The sequence below is a fragment of the Chiloscyllium plagiosum genome, chromosome 5 (genome assembly GCF_004010195.1).
Source record: "Chiloscyllium plagiosum isolate BGI_BamShark_2017 chromosome 5, ASM401019v2, whole genome shotgun sequence".
In the NCBI taxonomy this organism is placed as follows: Eukaryota; Metazoa; Chordata; class Chondrichthyes; order Orectolobiformes; family Hemiscylliidae; genus Chiloscyllium; species Chiloscyllium plagiosum.
In genome coordinates, this window is record NC_057714.1 from 109666141 (window position 1) to 109682859 (window position 16719).

At 41.4% G+C, this 16719-nt stretch overlaps 1 protein-coding gene across 1 annotated transcript in view; it reads left to right on the forward strand.

Annotated features, from left to right (window-relative positions):
- The window catches only part of LOC122550328 (obscurin-like), a 784231-nt gene that overhangs the window by 645148 nt on the left and 122364 nt on the right, over positions 1 to 16719 (forward strand). The window contains exon 90 of the mRNA XM_043691054.1: positions 526 to 2093. Coding sequence (XP_043546989.1) covers positions 526 to 2093 — 1568 coding nt within the window. The remainder of the gene's footprint in view (positions 1 to 525; positions 2094 to 16719) is intronic.

The window sequence follows — 16719 nt, forward strand, 5'->3', positions numbered from 1 at the left end:
ATCATTTGCACACTCATGTCAGAAATGCAGCACTAGTTGATGTTCTAGTCATGCAAGATAAGTTAGTCAGTTCATAGTTGTTAGGGAAGGAACCTGCATGTTAATTACATTTTTAAACTATTCAAATCTCCTTTTGTGTAGTACCACTGTATTCCCTTTTAGGTTGAAGCATTATATTAAAGCAGCAAATTTAAATTGTAGCCAAAAGTATAAGTTGACAGAACGAATAACAGTTACCATTGAGGTTGTCCTCCTCCTGTTTAATTGGAATAAGCATGTCAGCATTTTGTACCTGAAGTAAATAGGTTCAGGTTTCACTAACAAGCATGTTTTTAATTGCTATATAACATTACTGCAGTGTATTGATGTGATATAAAATTTCTGCATCTTATTGGTACTTACACTTGTTCTGCTCACCAATTAATCGAAAGTCTGTCTGCATCAAAGCTAATGATGTATTTTGTACAATGTGGACAATGGGGTCCTTCTGATGGTTAAATTGTGAAAACATTTTTTCATGATTAGTGAGGAGACTATAACAACAGTAGTCAAGAGCCCAAAGGTTAAACGGCGCACATCTTCAAGTATCTCTCCTGCAAGATCACCAAGACCACAGGAAACAGTACCAGAAACATCTTTCTCAGTTCGACCCAAGAGGCCAGCTCCTAAAACTCAGCCTGAATCCAAAGAAACCCCTCTGAAAAAGCCACCCATTCCTGCACTTATGATAACAGAACCAGAAGAACAAGGTGCAACTGCGAGGCATGTTTTTGTGGAAACTAAGGTACAAGAACAAAAACCAAGCTGGATAGAAGTTGAAGAAGTAATTGAATTCAAAGTTAAGCAAAGTTCAAAACCTGAGAGGAAGAGATCAGCTTCCCCTTCTACCCACAGCTTATCTGAGCAAAGACAGAGGAGACATAGATCTTCAAGCCCAAAACCTAAGCAACCTCTGAGGGCTGACCCGAACATAAACAACTCAAACAATAATCTAGTGGAGCAAATGCGATCTTCAGTTTCAGAAGAAAATCTAACTAATGAAGGTGTTCAGTCTCTTTTCTGCAATCCTGAGACTACAATAGAAATTCAATCTACCACATCAGATGACATTAATGCTGACAGTATATCAGACCACTTTACTGATGATTCTTACAAAGTATCTGCTCATGCAGTGGATGAATACGATATTCAACCAAGCATAACTGAAGATCAATACAAATCAAATACTCAACTGCTGGAAGTAGAAACACCACTTGTTGCACATGTAGGTGAAACAGTAATGTTAAGTTTTGAAACACCTGAACCCATGGATGATGAACAGCAATCACTCAGAAATCTATCTGATATTAAAACAGAACCTACTTTGGCTGTTGTGGATCTTCCTTTGGATACGTCTGGTGATGAAATGGAGGAATTCAAGCCAAAACATGAAGAAGAAATAGATATAGAAGATGAATATGTCATTATTGATGAGCCCCCTGAATCCGGAAATGATGATCTAGTGAACAGGGACACTAAAATTTTGACTTATAATGGCAAGTTGTTAACTTTGGAAGACCTTGAAGACTACATTCCTGCCCAAGGAGAAACCTACAAATCTGAGGATTCAGTTGACCAAGATTTTTCATCAGCCGCATGTTCCAATGAGCCATGCGAAATTTCTGTTCTACAGGCAGAAATAAGTGAACCTACAATTGGCAAACCAGTTTTACTTAATGTCGGGAAACCAGTTGTAACTAAGAGGAAACCAAGTTATTTGCATCAGTTTGGAGATCAACGACCTGGAAGCATGTTCATGTCAACATCTCGGGTAACAGAAATGCATTCAATGCGACCATCAAATTTATCAGTACATGTCAGTGGATCATGTGCTGAATCAGTTATTCACTCCTCAACAGCAATGGAGAAGAAACCACCATTTGAATTAAAAACATCTTTTTGTACTGAAGTGCAATGTTCTGTGGATAGTGGTCAACCAAGCTTTAAAACTGAAGTTTCTACAAGAACTCTTAACTATGGAGAAACTGTTACTTTACATATCAATAAGAAAGACTCAACAGAAGAGGCCAGCAAGAGCAGCTTTGATAAACTTAAAAAATAATGTTTTAATGAGGGGACATCTGACCTTGTTTATGATGAAATATAGCAATGGAAGAAATTAAAGTAATTCTAGTCTTAAGGGAGAACATTTCAGAGAAAGAACCTCTAGTAAAATTCAATAAAGTAGTTGGGCTTCCAAATTTATAGTAGATGTAAATGTATTGTTATTAGACTACTTCAAATCTTGTGGTCCTCTTCATGATGTTAGTTCTCCAAAGAATATAATTTAAGTTATTCAAACGTTCTCTTTTTAGTTGAGACTTGCAATAGACTAATCAAACTGACAGGATATTTTGTATCACTAAGTGTGATAACATCATTGAGTTCTTTATCATATGACGAATTATCAACAATTCTGGAGTACACATAGGGATTGTGACACTTATGCACCATATAATGTGTTAAAACACCTAATTTGAAAGAACAGAAATTACCTTGCTTTTTTATTTTGAAAAAATTGGTCTGATTTTGCCGATATGGCAGATAATTTTTGCTGAAATTGACAACAGACAACATTTTATTGTCTCTTGTAGAATAATTGCTAAATCTAACCATGAAAAAATCTCAAAGCATGTAGAAATCAATTTTGTTTTTTTGCTGCAATTTCATCTCAATTCTACTTGTGCTATTGAGCACTTTTATCAGTTTCTTAACAGAAATATGTTAAGGGTTTGTAATGTGCAATCATTTTTGGAAAATTTGCTCAAGCTATGAGGCAGACATGCACTATTTATGCAGAAGTTACTTATCACAGGACCTCCAAATAATGTATTTGTTATCCCCAACTTTTCAAAAAAGGGGAAATAAAGGAAAGTTTATCAAAGTATAGAGATATTAGATAATGGGGAATTAATGTGGTATGGCAAGCTTTATTTAACAAAGAACATTTGTATGCTTGTCTGTGGCAGACTATACAAAATTTGGTCCCAAAGCTGAAGTCATCTTCTCCACAGTACAATTTTATTACTTTCTCCCAGTTTATTTTAGAGAATGGGAAATGTGTTGCGATCTTGAGTTTTGTACACTAAGAATCAGTCAGTTTGGTTATCAACATGTACCTTCCCCAATATTATTTGAATGACATATAATATTAGTACATACTAAAAATGTACACATTTTCAGCAGAAGACATTTAATTTTCTGATACACAACATTCTGTTGTTTCTATTTGCCATATTTAATAGAAGAATTTGAAGAAAATAGTTTAAAAATGGAATATGATTCGATGCAACAGAGTTACCTTTTTTGGAAGAAGGTTGCATTTTTACTTTTGAAGTGTTAGTTTGTTGACTGTCTTTTTAAAACATATTATCAAGTCATCAACTCTACAGAAAAAAAAGTTCTTTGTTAAGTTGCAGAAGTAATTTATCAAAGGCTATAACATTTAAATTTCTTTTAATTATATGTTGACTATTCCAAAAGCAAAGATACGGTTTGGATGTGTTTATTTATTTACTTACTTTCCTGGTTGAAGTTTATTTAGGTATTCCTAATACTGTTCCGTTTGAATTAAGAACTAACTGCGGTATTCAACAACTTCTCCAGTCAGATAGTTTTTTAAAATCTTGGATTGGGAGATTTTAGTAGAGATTATAGATTCTTCCACTAATGTGAATTAAGTGCAGAATGTGCAGGGCATTTTGTTATGTGTGCTCTCTATGCTGTAGTCTCTTAAAAGGACGTGTGGTGATGTGTATTAGAACAGATGCATTTTTCTTTTGGGCCACTAGAAGACTTGTCATTTTGATGCAACATGAATTCTAAATTAAATCAGAAAATACCAGCTTTGAGGTGGTGAGCTCCAGTGTAGAGATTGCTGTATGAAACTTGATTGCATGCCAAAATTTGCAAATCTTGAAACAATCAAAAAACAAGAAGGTTCTTTCAAAGAAGAACCTACTGCAGCAATGACAGTACTGCACCTTGAGAAAAAAAAGGTTGTGCAATATACATTATCTTTGACAAATTAGTACCCTCAAATCTATTGAGTAATGTACCTTGTACAGTCTGTGTTCAAAAAAAGCCTGAAATGTTTGATGCATACTTGTATGTTTTGTAAGGGGATAATATATTTTAGATATATATAGTGTATAAAAGTTTAAAGTGTGTCTCTTGATTTCTGTGTGGCATGTTTAAACCCCTTAATAAAGTCTAGTTTCAGCACTAAACTTGTCATGTCAATTAACTTTCAATAAATATGTATCTGTAGGAATTACTTGAAAAAAACATTCAAAGCTAAATGTTTCATGTGTAAGTCAAAAGTTTCATTTGAAATGAAACAGAAAGAAATTTGAGTTTAGATTATCTGTATATTCCCTTCCTAAATGAGTCTTTACCAAAGTGCATGCACTGTTGTTCATTAACAAATGTAGAAATCACGTGTAATTTTTCTAGACAGAACTGATACTGGGTTGTCTCACTGACAAGTTTCATTAGGACAGAGCCAGATGATTCCCTTGCAACCTATCCAGTCCTACGATAAGACCAATTAGAGTAGTTGAGGAGTTCTTTTAGGCCCACTTTCAGATGTTGTTGGGGCCTTATGGGTTGTGCATTGAATTAGGGGGACCAGGTGATATGGAAACAGCAACACAGCAATCCCTCCCCACTCCTTTCCAATTTCCGCAAAGACCGTACCCTCCATGATTACCTGGTCAGGTCTTCGCCCCCCCACAACAATCCACACTCCTGTCCTGGCACCTTCCCCTGCCAGGAATTGCAAAACCTGGGCCCACACCTCCTCCCTCACTTCCATCCAAGGCCCCAAAGGAGCCTTCCACATCCATCAAAGTTTTACCTGCACATCCACCAATATCATTTATTGTATCTGTTGCTCCCGATGCAGTCTCCTCTACATTTGGGAGACTGGACGCCTCCTAACAGAGCGTTTTAGGGAACATCTCTGGGACACCCGTACCAATCAACCTCACTGCACCGTGGCCCAACATTTCAATTCCCCCTCCCACTCAGCTGAGGACAAGCAGGCCCTGGGCCTCCTCCACTGCCGCTCCCTCACCACCCGACACCTGGAGGAAGAATGCCTCATCTTCTGCCTCAGAACACTTCAACCCCAGGGCATTAATGTGGACTTCACCAGTTTCCTCACTTCCCCTTCCCCCACCTCACCCCAGTTCCAACCTTCCAGCTCAGCACCGTCCCCATGACCTGTCCTACCTGCCTATCTTCCTTTCCACCTATCCGCACCATCCCCCTCTCTGACCTATCACCTTCATCCCCACCCCCATTCACCCATTGTACTCTTTGCTACTTTCTCCCCACCCTCACCCCTCTCTTATTTATCTCTCCACCCTGCAGCACCCTGCCTCTATTCCTGATGAAAGGCTTTTGCCCGAAACGTCAATCTTCCTGCTCCTCGGATGCTGCCTAACTTGCTGTGCTTTTCCAGCACCACTCTCATCTAGACTCTGGTTTCCAGCATCTGCAGTCCTTATTTTTACCAACACAGCAATGGCGTAGTCATGGCCACATCATCACCTTACAAAAACTCATAACGGGAGCAAGGCTGAGAGGGCATCAGTTTGTAGCACACAAGTGCAATTGAGTACTCACAGATTGTGGGGAGAGTGATTTTTTACATTCTCAGACTATACAGTTGTTGAGTCATTAGCCTGTTGATATTGAGGGGGACGTTGAAGAGGGAAAGGCTTCCATATATTATTGTGGGGTCCAGCTGAGCACCTGGAAGACAATAGCGGGTAATCGGAGTACAGCGCTCAGATTTTTGTCTCACAGTGATGAAGATAAAAACTTCCAAAGGAGAGAGACAGCTCCAGATACGTGGAGGGGAGCAGAATGGATGAGGTGAAGAAAGCCATGGATACTCTCACTATCGGACCAAGAGCTGAAGACAGAGATACCTGCACCAGAGCCGCAGCAGATTATGTATGTCCAGGCAGGCTTTTGATTTGTGACCTTATTAATGGAAAAAATTAAAAATTAACAAAATAACGAATTGGTTATAGTCCAACAGGTTTATTTGGAAGTACTAGCTCCTTCGTCAGGTAGCTACTTGGAGTTGTGTGACTTTTAACTTTGTCCACCCAGTCCAACACCAGCACCTCCTTGTCATTTTTAATCGAAGACTTTGTAACTCATAATGCCCTGTTTTCCATGACTTTTAACTGACCTTTGAATTATCTAGAAGTTTCTCACTTCAGGACAGTCAGGGATGAGCAACAAATGTTGACCTGGCCAATGATGCCCACATCCTGTGAAAGAATTTTTAAAAATCAACCACATTGCTGTGGGTCTGGAGTCACACGTCAGCTAAACTAGGTAAGGATGGAAGATTTCCTCCTCTAAAAGATATTGGTCAACCAGATGGACAAGTCTTTATAACAATTGACAACAGTGTAATGGACACCAGTTGACTTTTTAATTTCAATTTGTATCAATTTAGCCTGGATTTCTAGATTACTAGTCAAGTAATAATGCTATTATACCATCACATAAAATAGGTCAGATGGCTAGTCCACCACTTCCCAGCATCCCAACCTGATCCTCATATTTTGAGAGGGCAAGCATGGAAATCAGTAGCCCATGCATGTATGTAAATATGACTATGCCCACACTGTAATATGCATGCTAGGCATGCAGTCAGGAGTGGGCAGCTTGTGTTTTTTTTACAGGAGCAGGAAGGAAAGAGGGTACTATTTTTAGGGGTGCCATTTGTTGTGGTTCTGTTCGCCGAGCTGGGAATTTGTGTTGCAGACGTTTCGTCCCCTGTCTAGGTGACATCCTCAGTGCTTGGGAGCCTCCTGTGAAGCGCGTCTGTGATGTTTCCTCCGGCATTTATAGTGATGCCATTTGCTCAGCAGAGTCATACCCCAGATAGTGTCCATCTTCCTTCCTCCCCTTGGATTTAAGCCAAGCCTCCGTCCACCCTATTCCCCACCTGAAATGTTGAAACTCTCTTACTAATTCTCCCTATCTCCAAGATCTATTGGAGCCTTCATCCTTACTAACATGCCCACTACAGAACACTTTTTATTGTGCAGTGCATTATGTCGTTGTGTAAAACTTATCAATCTGTCAGCTTGTTACTGATTTTCCTTACAAAGATAGGAGTAGACCACCACATTCCCACCCTGCAGCCTCCCCATAAAATTCTGCCCAAATCTGCAGAAAGTGTCTACATTTGGAAGTTGCAATATATCAAGAAAGGGAAAGTTACCGCAATGCTTCTCACAGTCACAGACCTTAGGCCAGTTACTTTAGATTCACTTGCTGGTCAGGGATGGGACGGTGTGGATGCAAGTGAGGCTGGTATATGAGAATCCAGACGGTGGCAATGAAGAAGCTTCAGCTTTGCAGTTGTCCAACATGTTTGGCAGTTCTTGTAAATTGCATGGATAAGAGTAGGGACTAAAGGGAAGATGAGCTAACAGGCCATGACTTCGGTGCAGGGAGCCAGTCAGGATTGCAGGGCAGGATTTTTAAAAAGTATAATTGTCATAGAGGGCGGCATAATTAGGAGATATAAACACTATTCACTTCAGCGAAGAATGTCAGTTCCAAAGACAGTTTTGCATGTCAAGTGCCAAGGTTGAGGTCATTTCCTCAGGGCCAAAGAGGAACTTGCAGTGGGTGAAGAAAGATCCAGTTGTCATATTTCACATTGGTATCATAGGAAGGACTAAGAAAGAGGTTCTGCTAAGGTATTATGAGAAGTCAGAGATAAAATTACAAATGAGAGTCACAAAGATAATAATATCTGATTTACTACCTTAACTTCAAGCAAATTGACATATGGTAAATGCAATTAGAAAGTTAAGACATGGCTCAAAGCTTGATGTGGAGAAATGCATTTCAATTCATGGACCATTGCCACCAGTACTGGGGGGAAGCAGGAATACTATTGGGACTGTCTTCATCTGAACTGGACTAGGGCCGCTGTACTGGTAAATCCTATAAATAGAGCTGCAGAAAACATTAAATTAAACTATGGATGGAGATAGTTGGCTTGAGGAAAAATTTGAAAAGTCAATGGGAAAGGACCAGGCACTAGTTCAGGGTGGCGATGCGGCTAATAATAACCAGAATGTGCCATGGTGAGACAGAGCATAGACATATAAAAATGTATCAACAAATAAGGTCAGTGTAGGTGGAAGAATTAAATGCTTTTTATTAGAATGCACACATTGTTATGCATATAAGTCAGAACCCCGAAGTAGATATTTTTTGTTTTTCATTCCAAAATGTGTTGTTTTAAAAGAACTGAAACAGAAAATCTGTAGATTTAAATTCAGTGATTGCTTGGCAAAATTCTGAGTGAAGCCAGTAGAATGTCGCAAGCATAGATATTTTTAATCAAACTGTTTGGAGATGTTATCACATGCTTCTGGAACAGATAGGACTTGGCCCCCTTAATTTTAGGCCCAAAAGTAGAAATACTACCGCTGTGCCACAAGAGCCCTTACAAAACTTCTTAGACCCATAAACTGATAATAGACTTTTTTTTTAATCAACCCATCCAGACGTGTTGTGACACACCTCCGGAATAAGTAGGACTTGAAACAAAATGAGAAATTTCTGGAAAAGCTCAGCAGATCCAGCAGCATCTGTGGAGAAAAAGCAGAGTTAACGTTTCAGGTGCTGTTTAGAACCTTTCAGAACGTATGAAGACTAAATGGTTAGCCATGTTAAATGCGAGGTAAGGGGCAAGGGTGAGATGCCTGGTCTGGGTGGGATGTTCTTTGGAGGGTCTGTTCAGACTTGATGGGCCAAATGGCCTCTTTCCGCACTCTAGAAATTTTGTGATTGAGTGAGTTGTGTTTACAATGTTGCTTTGTAAGCATAGGGGGAGGAGAGAAATACACTGCGGCATGTGAAGATTTGTCCAGCAACAGATTACTGTTTGTTTTTTTTTGCAAATGTGACCAGTTGTAGATGCCAGAAATTGTCACCCTTATGAAAATTCCTTATTAGCTTGTGGACAGGTAAACAGCTTGGATAGAGGGACCCAAAATCTCCAAACTGCTGAAGTAGCAGTCTATCTCTCTGCAGTAAAAGTAACTAAAACCTGACGAAAGCAGTTACCTTCTTCCATCATTGCTGTAAGGTGTTGCCTTTCGCCTATAGCTCAAAGACTTTATAATTTAGTGTATCAGTTGACTTGTACCTCTTGCGAACAAGTGAAAGAATCCAGAAAGGAGATTGGAAAACAGAAGGTCTTAAGAAACAAAATGAACGTCTCATTAAATCCTTTGGATTATTGCTATTGAACTGTTCCCAAGTTTATTTCATTCCACCTGTAACACCATTTTTTTGTTTGTACGTGTCTGTCTACTTGTATGTTTGGAGTTTTAAAGGGGGTGTTAGATTTTCAACTCGTAGAATTATATGTTTCGTTTAGTTCTGCTTTTGTTTATTTTACAGGAGGCAATGGCCTGGCGATATTAACACTAGACTATTAATCTAGAAAGGTAAAAACAAGTACTGCAGATGCTGGAAACCAAAGTCTAGATTAGAGTGGTGCTGGAAAAGCACAGCAGGTCAGGCAGCATCCGAGGAGCAGGAAAATCAACGTTTCGGGCAAAAGCCCTTCATCAGAAGTAGATGAAGGGCTTTTGCCCGAAATGTCGATTTTCCTGCTCCTCGGAAGCTGCCTGACCTGCTGTGCTTTTCCAGCACCACTCTAATCTCGAATATTAATCTAGAAATTCAGCTAATGCTCAGGGGACCCAGATTCAAATTCTGCCATGGTGAAATTTGAATTCAATTTTAAAAATGTGTGATTCAGAATCTACTGTTAACCATGAAACAGTTGTTGGGGGAAAATAACCATCTAGCCTACATGTGAGTCCAGATCCACAGCAATGTGGTTGACTCTCAGCTGCCATCTGAAATCTGAAATTCTCTCCATGACTCCCTCGTAAGGTCCACAGCCCTCACCAGCCCACACCTCATTCCTGGCACCTTTCCCTGCCACTGCAGGAAGTGCAAAACCTGTGCCCATACCACTCCCCTCACGTCCATCCAGGACCCCAAGGGATCCTTCCACATCTGTCAGAAATTCACCTGTACCTCTACCAATGTCATCTATTGCATCTGTTTCACCCAGTGTGGTCTCCTCTACATCGGAGAGACAGGACATCTTCTTGCGGATCGTTTCAGAGAACATCTCTGGGACACCTGCACTCACCATTCCCATCACCCCATGACTGAATTCTTCAACTCCCCCTCCCATTCCATCAAGGATCTACAGGTCCTGGTCCACCTCCACCGTCAAATCGTTACCATCCAATGCCTGGAGGAGGAACACCTCATATTCCGCCTTGGGACCTGCAACCACACTGGATAAATGTGGATTTCAACAGCTTCCTCATTTCTCCTCCCCCAAATAATCCCAGTCCCAAGCCTCCATCTCAACAACGCCCTCCAGACATATCACCTTCTCCCTCAGCTTCATCCACCTATCACTTTTTCAGCTACCTTTCCCCAACGGTGGCCAGTGGTTAACACTGCACCAGTATCCCAGGTTCAATCCCAGCCTTGGGCAACTATCTGTGTGGAGTTTGCACATTCTCCCCATGCCTGCTTGGGTTTCTTATGGGTGCTCCGGTTTCCTCCCACAATCCAAAAGATGTGCAGGTCAGGTGAATTGGCCAGGCTAAATTGTCCATAGTGTTAGGTGCATTAGTCAGAGGGAAATGGGTCTGGGTGGGTTACTCTTCGGAGAGTTGGTGTGGACTGGTTGGGCTGAATGGCCTGTTTCCACGCCGTAGGGAATCTAAAATCTAAAAAAAAACCCACACCCTCCCATTTATCTCTCAGCCCTGACCTACAAGCCTCATTCCTGATGAAGGGCTTATGCCTGATACATCGATTCTCCTCCTCTCTGGATGCTGCCTGACCGGCTGTGCTGTTCCAGCACCACACTTTCAACTCTGATCTCCAGCATCTGCAGTCCTCACTTTCTCCCATCTGAAATGGCCTAGCAAGCCACTCAGTTGTAACAATGTGGCTACGAAGTCTCGATAAAGAAATGAAACTGGATAGACCACCTGGCATCAACCTGAGTACCACAAAAAAAGGCAAAAACAACCCTGTCAACATTGTCAAGTCCTCATTATTAGCAATATCTAGTTCCAAAATTCGGAGGTCAGTGTGACAGACTAGGCAAGCAACAGTCTGATACAACAACAGCCTGATGCAATCACACTCATGGAATCATACATGACAGACAATGTCCCAGACAGCACCATCACCATCCCTGGATATGTCCTGTGCCACCCCTGGATAAACCCAGCAGAGCTGGTGGCACAGTGGTATATAGTCAGGAGGGAGTTGCCCTGTGTGTCCTTAACATTGATTCCAGACCTCATAAAATTTCATGGCTCCACATTAAACACGGACAAGGAAATCTGCTGATTACCACGTACTAATGAGTCAGTGACTGATAAATCAGTACTGATGAATGAGCACTTCATGTTGAACAACAGTTGGAGGAAGCATTGAGGGTGGCAAGGGTGTAAAATGTACTCTGGGTTGGACATTTCTATGTCCACCATCAGGAGTGGCTCAGCAGCAGCACTACTGTTCGAACTGGTTGACTCTTCAGGAATATAGCTGCTAGACTGAGTTGGCAGTAGGTGGTGAGGGAACCAACAAGAAGGAAAAGCATATTTGATGTCATCCTCACCAATCTACAGGCTGCAGATGAATCTGTCCATGACAGTATTAGTAAGAGTGACCACTGCACAGTCCTTGTAGAGACAAAGTCTGACTTCACATTGAGGAAACCCTCCATGTTGTGTGGCACTATCACTGTGCTAAATGGATCAGACTTCGAACAAATTGAACGAATCTAGACAGGGCATCCATGTAGCACTGTGGACCATCAACACCAGCAGAATTGTACTCCAGCAGAATCTGCAACTTTGTGACTCTGCATTGCCCCCACTCAACCAATACCATCAAGCCAGGAGATCAACCCTGGTTCAGTGGAGAATGTAAGAGGGAAAGCAAGGAGCAACTCTAGCCAAACAGGACTACTTGCGTGCCACATTGCTAAGTTGCAAGTGATAGAGCTAAGCAATCCCACAACCAACAGATCAGATCTAAGCGCTGCAATCCTGCCACATCCAGTTGTGAATGGTGGTGAGCAATTAAATAACTCAATGGAGGAGACTCCACAAATTTACTCATCCTCAATAATGGAAGAGCCCAATACATCTGTGCAGAAAATAAAGTTGAAGCATTCACAGCCATCTTCAGTTGGAAATGCCGAGTGGATGATCCATCTTAGCCTTCTCCAGAGGTCCCCAGAATATCAGATGACAATCTTCAGCCAATTCAGTTCACTCTGTGATATCAAGAAATGGTTGGAGGCAATGGATACTGTAAAGGTTGTGGGCTCTGACAACATTCAGACAATAGTATTGAAGACGTGTACTTAAGAACTAGCTGTTCCCCTAGCCAAGCTGTTCCAGGATAGTTATAATGCTGACATCTACCCAAAAATGTGGAAAATTGCCCAGGGATGCCCTGTATATAAAAATCAGGACAAATCCAACCCAGCGAATTACTGCCCCATCAGTCTACACTTCATTATTAGTAAAGTGATGGACAATGTCATCAGTTGTGAGATGAAGCAGGTCCAGCTCAGCAATAACCTACTCAGTGATACCCAGTTTGTGTTCCACCAGGGCAATTCAACTGCTGACTTCATTCCAGCTTTGGTTCAAACATGGAGGAAGAAGCTGAATTCTAGAGGGGAGGTGAAAGTGAAAGCCCTTGACAGCAAGGCAGCACTTGATTGAGTGTGTATCAAGTAACCCTAGCAAAACTGAAATCAATGGAAATTAGGTGGGAAACTCTCAGCTTGTTGACATACTCTGTGGCACATTGAAAGATGGTTGTCGTTGTTGGTGGTCAGCCATCTTTAGTTGTTTCTTCAATGACCTTCTCTCCATCATAAGGTCAGAGACAATCTAACCACCAGCCCTTAACATTCAATGGTGCTACCATTGCTGAATTTATCAGTCCTGATGAAAGGTCCCAACCTGAAACATTGACTCTTCAGCTCCTCTGATGCCAGCTGATCTGCTGTGCTTTTTTCAGCTCCAAACTTTATCGACTATCACTGAATTCCCCACTATCAACATCCTAGGGGTTACCATTGATTAGAAACTCAACAGAACTCGCCATATAAACACAGATCAGAGGCTCAGAATACTGCGGCAAATAACTCATCACTTGACTCCCCAAAGCCTGTCCATCATCTCTAAGGCACAGGTTAGGTGCATGATGGAATACTCCCCAGTTGCCTGGATGCACGTAGCTCCAAAACCATTCAAGAATCTTGATACCATCCAAGATAAAGCACCCTGCTTGATTGGCACCACACTCAAAAACGTTCACTACCTCCACCACTGACACTCTGTGTCCAAAGTGGTGGTAGAGTAAGATGCTTCAGCCAGAGCACATCTGCTCCATCCGTTTATTTTTATTTTATTTCTTCTCTCTTCTTTCTTCTCGGCTTTGGACTCCCTGCCTCAGTGCAGGCTTGAACTGGGCTGCAGATACCCGACCTCAGAACCTTGGCCTCATGGTCTGGTGTGGCAGCCTGCCAGCCTGACGCAGTGGTCTTTCGGCCCAGTGTGACGATTTCCATTGCCAGTCCATGGCAGTCTTTCAGCTTGCCTGGCTTCAGTGTGGACTTCCGGTCCCTAGGTGTTTCCAGAGCAGTCTCCTGGCCTCAAGAACCATGAGGTGAAGCCCAACATGGTCTGGAGTCAAGGCCTGGTGCGGACTGGAGGCTAGGTGCCAGCATGTACTGGGTTGGAAGGACCATTGTTAGGAACATTTTATTTATCTATTTTCTAATTCATTCCTACAATTTGCAGTGCTGGACTTGTTATTTCTTTATTTTTTATTTTTTTTCCGAAGAACTTGGACTGAAGATTATGTACCTAGATACCTTTGTATTTAAGATGGCGCCATAAGTGGCAACTTGTAAACATTTCACTGTGCTCATTTAAGTACTTGACAATAAAATGAATTCAGTTCAATTCATTTAATTCAGTAGCAGCAGTGTGCACTGTCTACAAGACACAAAGCAGAAGTTCACCAAAGATTCTGAGACAGTACGAATATATGGGAACACCACCTCCTGCAAGTACACTTCAAGCCACTCACTATCATGACTTGTAAAATATATTACTGTCATTGGGTCAAAATCCTGGAATTCCCTCCCTAAGGGCATTGTAGGTCAACCTACTGCACATGAACTGCAGCAGTTCAATAATGTACCTCATCACCACCTTTCCAAAGGCAACTAGGGATAATGCTGTCCAGCTAGTAATGCTCATGTCCCATGAATGAATAAAAAGAGTTTATTTTTGTAATAAGTTGTACTTACTGTTAAGTATAAGAACCTGGTTCAGTACTTTCTGCTTACCTAATTCCATCAGTTTGAATGGAGCTTTTGGATTAAATCATTATATTAGTGACAATGCTGAGAATAGCGGGATTGAGTATCAGTGTATTTTCCAAAGTGGTTGCAACAAGAGTTTGGGAGTTCATCAGGATTAATTTGAAGCAAAGGCAACAAGGATGTCGGTGAGACATTAGTAGAGCCACAGAGACGTACTACATGGAAACAGACCCTTCAGTCCAACTAGATGCCGACCAAATATCCCACCCTAATCTACTCCCATTTGCCAGCACTTGGCCCATACCCCTCTAAACCCTTCCTATGCATATACCATTCAGCTGCCTTTAAATTTTGTAATTGTACCAGCCTCCACCACTTCCTCTGGCAGCTCATTCCATGTGAAAACCTTGGTTCAGTACTGCAAATAAGAAATGGAAATGAAAATTTCAAAGAATTTCCTGCAGGTGGCAGAGTGTCTCTGACAGACTGAATTGAAGCTACAGAGGTCAAGTTGGTTGAGTTGACAAGCATGTTGAGGATGGATTTGCCTGCAGAAGTTAGGAAGGCATAATTGAAGTATTGCTGCAGCATTTAGGCTTATTGGAAATACAACAGACCTTAGGTATTTTAGGTCGTGAAACAATGGACTTGGGTAAAATTAAGTTTCGGTTAAAGCAGCTTGAAATTGAGGAAAAATGTAAGCAACTTGAAATAAAATGAGCTGAAACAAGTGTGAATTCCTTAGAGAAGTTGTTCTCATTGAAGAATTTTAAAACTCACAAACTGCATAATATGAGTCCTTGTCAAGAACCAAAGGGTTGCGACAGCTCGACAGATAGCAATAATAGCTGAAGATTATGAGCTGATTCATAAAACTGAATTTGGATCTGGGGTGAGATGGGTGGGGGGTAGATTTGGAAACTAATGAAATCAATGTTGATACTGTGTGGTTTCCCAGATCCAACCCTCCAACTCAGCACCATCCTCATGACCTGTCCATCTTCCTTCCCACCTATCGATTCCACCCTCCCCACCAACTTATCACAATCACCTCCCCCACCTGCATCTACCTATGGCCTTCCCAGCTATCTTGCCCCCAGCCCCACTCCCACCCTCCTATATATTTGTCAGCCCCGCTCCTCCTCCACATTCCCAATGAAGGGCTTATGCCCGAAACGTCAACTCTCCTGCTCCTTGGATGCCGCCTGACCTGCTGTGCTTTTCCAGTGCCACACCTTTCAACTCTGACTCTCCAGCATCTGCAATCCTCACTTTTTCCATGTTTCTAGAAGGACTCACAGTTTCACATAACGTAGTGCAAGGGCATGTAAAGTGTCACAAGTGAAAATGAAAGAACAGATATTCTGTTGGTAGAACATATCAAGTGGGAGATGAAGTATTGGCATTAGTTGCCTTTACAATGTGAACCTCTGAAAGCAAAATCCAGTGGTCCATACAAGGTAATTAGGACAGTTGGTAAGATTAACAATCTGATAAGATACTCCTGATCATAGAAAGAATAGTCATGTGAGATAAGCATGTTGAAATAATATTGTTGCAAACAATAGGATAAGCAGGAGCAAATGTATCAAGTGACAAGAGTAGTGGAGGATGTCAGAGGTAATGTGAGTGAGGTAGAAGAAGAAGTAGACAATTCTCAGAGTGAACCCTTTATAATTTGATGACGCAACACAGAAACACTTGAACTGTTATACACTGTTCTCATATTTAGAGGAAGAACAATGGGAGAATCTTGCAAGACTACTTAGGGATTACAATTAATAATGTCTGTGTACAGGCGTTGCTGTTCTTCATGGATCCTTGCTTTCCTTCACTGGTCCCAATATCATCATTAAAATTTATTGGCATCACGTGTCAATATTTATATTGTGTTGGATAAGAGAAAGAGATCTTCACTTGTAAAATAAACCAACTGAACCGCTCAGTTCTACATAGAACATTACAGCGCAGTACAGGCCCTTCGTCCCTCGATGTTGCGCCAACCTGTCATACCAATCTGAAGCCCATCTAATCTACACTATCCATGTACGTCCATATGCTTGTCCAATGACAACTTAAATGTACTTAAAGTTGGCGAATCTACTACCGTTGCAGGCAAAGTATTCCATACCTGTACTACTCTCTGAGTAAAGAAACTACCTCTGACATCTATCCTATATCTATCACCCCTCAATTTAAAACTATGCCCCCTCGTGCTC